The following is a 9880-nucleotide window of genomic DNA, read 5'->3' on the forward strand; positions in this document are numbered from 1 at the left end:
GATTTATTTTTTGTTTTTGCAGCTTAAGGATGGCTTGTTTCACCTGCATGGAGAGCTCATTTGACCGCATGTTGTCTGTTGTCAAAATCTTCCACGTACAAGCCCCCCCCCCCCAAATCAACTCAAGACCTTTTATCTGCTTAATTGATAATGACATAACAAATGAATTGCCCACACCAGCCCATGAAATAGCCTTTGAGTCAATTGTCTAACTACTTTTGAGACCCTGAAATGAAGTGATTGTGTAAAAAAAGGCTTTAGTTCCTCACATTTTTATGCAATCTTTTTATTCAACCCACTGAATTAAATCTGAAAGTCTGCAGTTCAACTGCATCTGAGTTGTTTCATTTAAAATGAAATGTGGTAATGTACAGAACCAAAATTAGAAAAAAAGTTGTCTGTCCAAAGATTTATGGACCTAACTGTATAATGGCAGGTCATGGTTGTGGTGCATTGCCATTCCAACCTGATGTACATCTACATCACACATGCCAATATTTACAATACTTTTTTATGCATTTCCCCAATCATTGGACGGGGTAACGCAATACCATTCAATGAAAGGTGCTGGCTGGCAAAGGGCATCTGTCCACCAAAAAACACAAATGTTTCATTGCCCGTGTTCCCTTGGCATAATCCTGTTTACTGATGCAGTAAAGTTTTAACCCCTCATTTGTTTGCAGTGAAAATTTAACCTCCTATTCTCCTTTTGTTCTGACAGGTGTGATGAGAACAGGATGGACTCTGGGAATCTGGCTGTGGTTTTAGCTCCAAGTCTGTTCTCTAGCAATAATTTGGGAGAAAAACTCACACTTGCCACTGAGAAACAGCTGCAACTTCAGGCATCTGTCATTCAAAGCCTCATCGAAAGAGCCCAGGATATAGGTAAAGGCTGTTAAAACAAAGGCAACTGGTGTTGTCTGGGATGATGTAGATCACAGGGTATGCAATTTTAAACTTCAAAATGGAATTCTGCTGGGTTAGTCAGCATATACTGTGCAGGGGCAATACAAGTAAGTCATCAAAATTAGCATTGCGGCATATGGCAAAACTAACGTGGACACAAAGTAAGGATGTTGCACACAATAATGTCAAAATCTCTTCGTTTTTTTAAAGGTGAAGCACAATTCTGAAAGTGTACCTAGTACCTGGCTAGCATACCAAACGTTTTGCTTTAAGTGTAATTCAAGCTTACAAAAAATGCAAACAGAGAGGCATGGTCCCTTCTGCAATAAAATCAACCTACAACTTTTTTTAATTACAATCTCCTGCCCTGCTCCTCAGGTCCTCTTTCAGGTGTTGGATCATTGCCCATCTTGATTGGCCAGGATGACCTAATTCCAGTGCATATAAAGATATAAGCAGTAGCTGTTATTTTGTACCAGAGCCATTTGGATTTTAGCTATTGTTCTGCTAAATGGTATAAACCATTTAAACAAACTAGGTATGTACTGCATTGCCTCTGGAACTATAATAATAATATATCTGTGTAATATTTTATATAACAAAATTTGTGTTAATAGTACAGAAGCCAATGTTCTTTTCTTTCCGATGCTGTAAAGCGTTCCCTCCTGTGTCCCTTAATAGTGTTTTATTGTAGAGCTCAGCAGGAGAGGCCTATGGGAGAATTGAAGAGGAGAACTGCTGTCAATATTCACAGATAATGCTGGTGGCAGCTGGGGGGCTGCTTGCCATATTCACAAACTTTCTACTAAGAACATATCGTTTGAAAGGCTCAGTTGTGTATCTTAAAGTGAATGTTTAGGCAAAATGTTATATGTGAACAGGCAGGTGTTTTTTTTTTTTATTTTTTTTATTTATTATTGTAGAACATACATAGACTTTCTCCTTCCTGATCTTCTCTGCAAAGTGCATGTGCAACACAGTGTATGTTTTTGCCATATACTGAGATAAGTAAACTCCTGTAACAAATCAAGATGTATTTCTGTAGAATAGGGGAGTATAGCTCCATGTTAAAGAAAACCTTTTATGAAAGATGTGAACTTTGCTGTTGCTTGGCTTCTCCTAGATTGTCCCAGTTGTCTTGGTGGCCCTTTGATGCACTCACGAGATTGGCCTCTGAAGAAATTGGAATTAATTTATCTTACTTTTGGTTAGAAAAAGTAAAAAAAATGTTTTTTTTTTTTTGTCTTCTGTTTCCCATCACTTCCTGCCCTATGGACTCAACAGGAAATGAAAGAAAATGTTCAGTTGAGGAAAATGCTCCCTTAAGCAGTTGTCACCGAAATGTGTCCCAATGGAAAGATTCCCCCCATGTCTCCTCTTCTGGAACAGCTCAGCAGTTTCTCACTCCTAATTCTGATAGCAATGATTGCTGGGACAAACTAAGTGGGTCCAACTCTCTAGCAGCCATTCAAACTGTCAGAAAGACAGATTCATATCTTATGGTCCCAGTCTGTCTAAAGCTACGTACACACGTCAGATTTTTATCGCTCGATAATCGGCATCGGCCAATTATTGGGCGAAAATCTGCCGTGTGTACAGTCGTTGTCGTCCATCGTCCGAAAGACCGTCCTGCTGGATCCACGGACGATGGACGACAACCGATCCTAATGAAAGGGAAGGGGAGAGCGCGCAGCAGGGTGCCGCTCCGTCGCTCTCCCCCTCCCCTCTCCATAGAGCATGAACGGTGCTGTATGTACAGCACCGTTCATGCATCGCGCACTCCCTTGTCGTTGGAAAGGATCGTGAAAGATCCTTTCCAACGACAAAAATTGCACGTGTGTACGCAGCTTTAGTCTCCCTGCAGCAGGGGAGAAAGATTTCCACCAGGCCTCTGTTCTCAAGCAAAATTTATACCCATAGTACTCGCCTCCCCCCTAACAATGTGGTGTCTGCAAGCTCTCTCTTCCCTGCTGACATCCAGGTTTGGCTTCTTCAACCATCTTGACTGGCTTGCTTTGGATAATCCTACTCCTTTACATGTGTACAGTAGTTAATTGATCACACCAAGATTATACATTAAGCTGCTGATGTGCAAAGCATTGTGCAATCTTTAGTGGTATAAGTAAGGTAAAATGCTTTGCTATAAAAGTTTTCTTGTTTTTGTAATTTGTAATTTACAATAACTAAATTAAATTATTTAAAAATTAAAAAAAAAAGTAAAATGCAAAATACAGTGAGCACCAACACTATAAGTTACTATACTATGATTGGCCTTTTTGCATCTCATAGTTGTTTCAAATCTTTTTATGACTGTTTCTACATAAGTCTCCTTCTCTTGGCAGGGCAGGTTCCTTCATTTATTTTGGAGAAGATTTCTCTTCCCTGTGATGCAGGCGATGAAGATTCAGTCAGTCAGAACCTGGAGGGTTTTCGTAGGAGACGCAGACGTAGTATGAGTGGTATAAATGACTTCATGTGTAAAAATAAATTAATTCATGGTCTTTCCCATTAGAAAATCATTCTGGTTTGAATCTCATGCAGTTTACAATTGATGGTGACAAATGTATGCTTTGCCATTGCTCCCTGTAAAGTTTTGCAAAAGTGTTTCATATAAAAACCTTCTTCAGTCCTATCTAACTTGTAGCAGCAAATAAGCACGTATATTTACCACAACAAAATGGAAAAATTCTGTGCAATGCTGAATAAGGTGTTGAACTGCAACAGATAACATAGGGACCTATTTATAAAGAATTGGTAATCCTGTAACAGATCATTAGTTCTTTGGTCAGCCTTCTTTTTTTAAATACCACTGATTCTGATACAGTACTTTTGTTTTAGATGGACTCTTTATGGCGCACAATTGATCTTTGACTCCTTAAAGTATAGGTCTACACCAGAAGTAGGCAAACCTCCGGCTGGATACGGCCTAGCCAGTATTCCAGTCCGGCCTAACGCATCCCTAGTTATTTACTGTTAGATCTGGCCTAATTAAGTTGTCGGGTTATCGCAAGTTCCCATGATATCGATATCATCGAGTTCCCGCACAGTAACCCTAATTACTATGCCTAAAGAGCAGAAGCATTGTGCAGCTACCAGTCTCCAGAAGGTTGACCTCGAACATCGTGTCTTCAACCCCGAATGGACTGACAAATTATTCTTCGTCCAACTTCGACCAAAGCCCTGTGTTTAGTGTGCAACGACACCAACAGCACTTTCAAGCGGTTGAATCTCAAGGGGCATCTCAAGGAGTGGAAGACTGAGGCTGTTCACTTGCAGTCACGGTTGGAAAAAAGCTTTCCTTGGACACCTTGTGTCTTCTGGCCGAGTGTGCCTTCCTGAGCTCCTGAAATGGCCTAGTAGTCCAAAAAGTTTGCCAACCCATGGTCTACACAAACAGCAATGGACTTCAAGGTTCTTTGGAATCAGTTTATAGAAGTTCTGGTTATTCAAGCAATATTTCTTCCTCCACTCTTCTAGTCTCCGTTGTATTATTTGTTGATAATCATTTTTTTAATGTAAACTTTACCTGATTAATGTAGCAAATGATTAGAATATCTAATTTGCCCCTGAATTTTTTTGTAGGAATTGTCAATGATGCTTTAAACAAACTGAAGTCTGGTTTAGGTCCTTCAAGCCTTATTTCAGATCGAGCTTCTGGTAAGATAACAATTCATAATATTTGAGTTTCCTTGGCCTTAAGTATTTTCTGCTGATCAGCATCTGAATCTGTTAGATGAAATGGAATTGCCACAGAGAAGCAAAACCAAACGTAAAGCGTCGGAGGATTCTGGTTGTGCAGAACTTTGTACACCCAAGAAACGGTAACAGTATTTTTGCTAGATTCCGCTTATGTTGCTTCAGGTTTGGGTTCCGTTGCCTCGAGATCAACATATTTAATTATTGTTTTTTAGTAAGTCTTTGAGAGAGATTACAGATGAACGTGTAGATGATGATGAAGTGAAAGAACCAAGTGCATCCCAGTCCCCATTGGCAGGTATTTTACATAAAGTTTAAATTACGCCCGTTATGGTTTCCTGCAGTTTTTAAATTCATGTGGCCTATTTTTCAGATGACGCAGAAGGCGGAGATGTGTTTTCTGACATTTCTGTAAGTCCTGGCAACTTTTTAGACCTCAATTCAGAATCCTCTCTTGTTCCACCAACTCCCGAATCCTCCTCTCGTGGGCAAAAAGGCAGAAACAAACGGAGAAACAGCAAGCGCATAAAAAGGTGAGGCTTGATGGAGTTGGCCTAAGCTTTGCAGGGTATTTTTGACCAAGCTACTGTTATGACATGTTATGTTGGAAATGTGTGATCTTTGTTTAATGATATGATACATTATTCGCTTTTTTAAGGAGTATAATTTTGTTGTTTATGCCTTTTCTAGACAATGGTTTGCTTTACCGTTGATTTCCAAGTCTTTACACCAAGAAATATAATGAACTATGCATGAATTGTTTAACATTTATATTTTGAATTCACATAGTGTCCAGAAACCCATTTTAATGGCGCTTTTATTATGGGATTGCTTATATCCTAAATCCCTATGGATGCCAGTTTTCCTCATTGCCCCCATACCAACGAGCTTGAATACCACACATATACAAGAGCATGAGAGGAAGGTTAAAAAAAACAAAAAAAAAAAAACATGCAAGAGGAAGAGTTACTTTAAGAAACTTACAACTCACATTTCATTGTACAGCATTCTGAAGTTTTATATAAAGTGAGTCACTATTGCAACTATACACTTTTGCTGTGTTTCTTGAATGGAATGCATATTCCTTTGCTTATTGCCTGCGGTTGCTTTTTGTTTTCTCCATCTTTTTCTCTCAATAGGCAGTCTGGCCAGATATCAGTTTCTCCTGCTCAACTAGACAGAAAAGAGAAGGTTCGCAATTCACTGAGAATCTTTCATCGGGCACGAACATCCAAACAACCACAGTCGGTGAGATGATTAATGTGTCCTCTAATGATCGTCTTGGTCAGTTTTTGGTTGCAGAAGCTGGTATCAACTGTAATTAATAACTTGGCTTAATTTTTTGTTTGGTTCCAACTTTTTAAAGAGTAGGTACAGGAGAAGTGCGGGGTGCTTGATCATTTGTTTTAGAGGTTACTTGAATTAAAACTCAGATTAATTCTAGCAAAAAGGTTTCCATTTTTAAACCATCTCTTGGGGTTTTTATTTTATTAGGTACCCTTCAATTAAAGCTAATGCATTTTTGGAGCAGTTCAAGGATCCTTCTTCTGCAAAGCATGGCAGCTGTTGCAGGTAGGAAATGTACACTGGGTTAATGTGTACTGAGTGGTCCTACAGGGAATTTTAGCAAAATAAAAAGCCATCAAGCAGATGCATTTTATTTTGTCCTTTTGTTTTCTCCAGGACCACTCTATACATATTCATCTAGTGAATGTTGCCGTTCTACATGGAGAAGATGGCCAATGGGCAGCATGAGAGATATCCCATGGAACATGGTCTTCTCTTGTCGTGTTTTTGGCATAAAAAAGACTTATTCATGAATGCAACACAGTGCTAAGGCTTTAAATCTCTCTCTCTCTTTTCTTTTTTAAAAAAAAAATAAGTGTTCCTTTGATGTATTGGTGTGAAATTGGCCTGTTAATGTTTGCCACATTTGATATGGATTTATGCCTTACTTCACCACCACAGTGGCTTCTTTGCTACCATTTCTTCTCTGTTCTCAGGAATGTAAAAGCCTGGAGCAGACTGGGTGGAATTTGATGAAGAAGATGGTCTCGGAGGCTTTGGATGGACCTTTCTTCAATGGGAAAGATTTTCGAATGGCTCTGAAAACTTCAAACAGTGGTAAGTTATCCAGAACTTTCAATGAATAAGTAAATATACTACTGGGAATCTAACTGAAACCTGTGTAGAACCTTTTAATTTCTGGTAAAAATTTAACCAACCCAATCATTTCTACTAGTAGTTGGGCAAAATGAGGGTTTGTAGTTTTACACAAAGTTGTGGCCAAACTATGTGGTGACAATCAGAGGTTCAGAGGCATGCTTTATGTAAACCAGTGGCTAGGCTATAGACATGCACTTTAATACATATTCTTGGAAGGCAAATAATATTAAAATAAGACCACGTTGACCACTGTATCTCCGGGTACTGTGAAGCATTTCATCCTTAAACTTCACAGCAGAAGGTCTGAAATGCTTCTTTAGTGTGTCTCCGTGTTCCTTTCTCCCAAAAATGATTCTGTGACCTTATAATCTCTATTATAAACCTACTGACCTCATTCTTGAAGCTTATCTAAAGCTAAACATTTTTATATTTAGTTTTGTAGAAGATTTAAAATCCTGTCTGTATTTATTGCTGTTTATGTCCCCACTTTGAAGGTCTTTTTCCTCTTTCTTTCCCCCCATACGTCCTCCAGTGACCATATCTCTGGGACAGGAATTGATGAAAAAAAACATTCACTAGAAAAAGATTGAAGTAGATTGAAAAACTTTTAATAATAAGGGAAACCTTTTAAGATGTATATTCCAACACTTTTTCCTGTTCCTTCCTATTGTGAAAAAAAATTTAAACCCCTGAGAGGTGTTTTGACCCCTCTATTCTATGCAAAAATCGACCATTTGATGCATCTTATTTTTACATGTTTTGTTTTTTTCCATTTTGCTTTGTTTCAGTTGATATTCCATGTAACAAGGGTTCCAAAGTCCAAACTTCAACATCTCCTTCACTGAGGTCTTCTCCTTCTTTAAAGTCCTTGATCTTGGATAGTGAAGAGGTGGTAACTGCAAATTCTACTAGGAATCGGCGAAAACTACGTCGTTCACTCAGTATGCCAGAAGTGGGGGAATGTGTTCAAACTGATGGAAATCAAGAGACCTTCCTTGAGAACACATTGGCCATTAACAAAGAAAGCCGAAACCAAGACAATTTCTCTGCAGAAAATCCATATATGGAGCTGTTTCACCGTGACCCTTTGAAGGACTGTTTAAACACAGGTAATCCTGAAGATATTCAAAGTCAGGCCTCTGTGGGTGAAATGGGTTCTTCTCAGCCCATTCAGACCTTGAGAAGACCTAATGGGCACACGTCCCAGTACCGAAGTGTAAGGAAACTGGTTCTTAGCTTTCCTTGGACGACTGGCATTTCAAATTTGGATCCCCAGCAAAAAGACTGGGAAGAGCTGGCCACCCACACCATCAGACGTAAAGGAGCAAGACGATTTGGGCGCTCAATGAGTCAGGAATGTGGTTTAAGGACAAATGAAAACCAGATTGGATACAAAATGTCAGAAGACCACGTTGGCATTAGCAACTCAAAACTTCTAGATGCACGGAACCGGCAAGTTTTTGTTAGCCGTAAAAATATTACTCTGAGCAACTGGAGCCAACGTAGCCTGGAGGAGAGGCATCAAGTGTCACTTGAAGACAACCCAGTAGATACCAAGAGGCTGCTCTCAGAGACAGTTTTAAATTTGGATAAGGAGGCTTTCATTTATAAGGCTATGATTGAGGAAGAAAGGGAAAATTACAGATGTTCTTCTATGGGCCCAATCTCTGGTTCTATAGTGGAATCTATAGATGACACAATAGATTTATAAAAATGGTGGTTGGTATACTAGGAGATCACTGGTGTTAGTCATGTCAGGGTATCCAAGAAAAGATATCGGAGTACCTCACTGCACCACTGTGCTAGGGTTTAGGTGCAATAGTAGCCTAACCTTTACAAAGGAAGATGTAGCCATGCTGGGCACCTAAGATATATTCTTCAGGATTTTTAATTTATCACAGAAGTTACAGAATTCATTATTTTATTTCAGATGTTTATTTCTATGTCTTATAAATATTTATTGCCTTTAAAAAAAAAAAAAAAAAAAAAAAGCTAGCAGTCATGTCGAATCAATTTGTTCAGCTTGTCAAAAAGTTGCTACACAGACATTCCATTGAGCAAGTGAAGGCAAGATTTAGAAGAACGCCTTAAAGAAGTGACATTAAGGCCTAGGGACTCCCGGTGTAACTTTGCGTTATGTTGTCTTATAGCCAACTAACATTTTTAAAAACTAGTACCCTTTTATGCAGCTAAATTAGGAGGTAAATCCGGCTTATTTATACTGAAGCACAAAAAACTTTGTAGAGACCCATAACAACTAATCAGATATCAGGTTGTGTTTGGTTATCAGGTATTGCATGTTCTTGCTAAACCCAAACAATTGTGCATTTAAATTTACACTTTATGGTCAGGGGTAACACTGTGCAATCCCCAAAATGTGAGCACCCAGTGTGCATTTGTAAATTTTAAATTATTGTACTTCTTTGTGTTCTGGGTATATTGTTTTAAATGTCTGGTTTTGATATATATTTGTGTTTTTAATCCTTTATTATTTTAAGTACTTTGCTGTTTAGGAAATACTCTCAATGTAATCTACTAACAATAAATATTGCATTTTTTTTCAATTTATAAACTAATGTTTGTGATGGTGAAGTGGTGAGAACCCCTTGAGATCTGAAGCCCTAATCCAGGCCAAAGTAAAGCAAAAAAAGTCAGATAATTGTCACTGGGAATGATTTATCTTGATTCTTTCCAGTGAAAGGAAGGAACTCTGTACACAAAACAGCATGCTGTTCTTTGAAGAGGGGAGTACGAGTGAGCTGCACACCACTGTGCTCTCCCCCCATAGGAGTGAACAGTTGTGGTTTCTGATCATTAACCGTTCATTAACCTGCCATGGAGGATTGGTGAGGGACTTTTGGGGACCTCTGTGGACGTCAGAATTTTGCCAGGGATGAGGGCAAATATGTGGGGGATAGACCAGCCATTCTCAAAGGTTCACCTGGAGGTTCCTTGAACTACTGGTAATTGATTTTCTATTTGATGATGTCTGCATAGTTCTGGGTGTAAGGGTGAATATTGCAGGGATTTTTTTCCCAATGACTCCCAAATAATTGGTTGTAGCAGGGGCTCCCTAATACCCCAAATTAATGGGTTCCTTTAAACATAAATA

General features: G+C 38.9%; 1 protein-coding gene across 3 annotated transcripts in view; it reads left to right on the forward strand.

The window, feature by feature from the left end:
- Positions 1-9340, forward strand: part of LOC140343720 (uncharacterized) — an 18759-nt gene extending 9419 nt beyond the window's left edge. For 2 of the 3 annotated variants that reach the window (XM_072430580.1, XM_072430582.1), the window contains 9 exons: positions 722-885; positions 3249-3365; positions 4489-4563; positions 4640-4727; positions 4818-4900; positions 4976-5135; positions 5742-5850; positions 6606-6726; positions 7557-9340. In XM_072430580.1, the coding sequence (XP_072286681.1) occupies positions 722-885; positions 3249-3365; positions 4489-4563; positions 4640-4727; positions 4818-4900; positions 4976-5135; positions 5742-5850; positions 6606-6726; positions 7557-8479 (1840 nt within the window). In that variant the 3' untranslated portion in view covers positions 8480-9340. The remainder of the gene's footprint in view (positions 1-721; positions 886-3248; positions 3366-4488; positions 4564-4639; positions 4728-4817; positions 4901-4975; positions 5136-5741; positions 5851-6605; positions 6727-7556) is intronic. The other variant, XM_072430581.1, reaches the window with a different exon arrangement.
- The last annotated feature ends 540 nt before the right edge of the window (positions 9341-9880 follow it).

This window comes from Pyxicephalus adspersus, chromosome Z (genome assembly GCF_032062135.1).
Source record: "Pyxicephalus adspersus chromosome Z, UCB_Pads_2.0, whole genome shotgun sequence".
In the NCBI taxonomy this organism is placed as follows: Eukaryota; Metazoa; Chordata; class Amphibia; order Anura; family Pyxicephalidae; genus Pyxicephalus; species Pyxicephalus adspersus.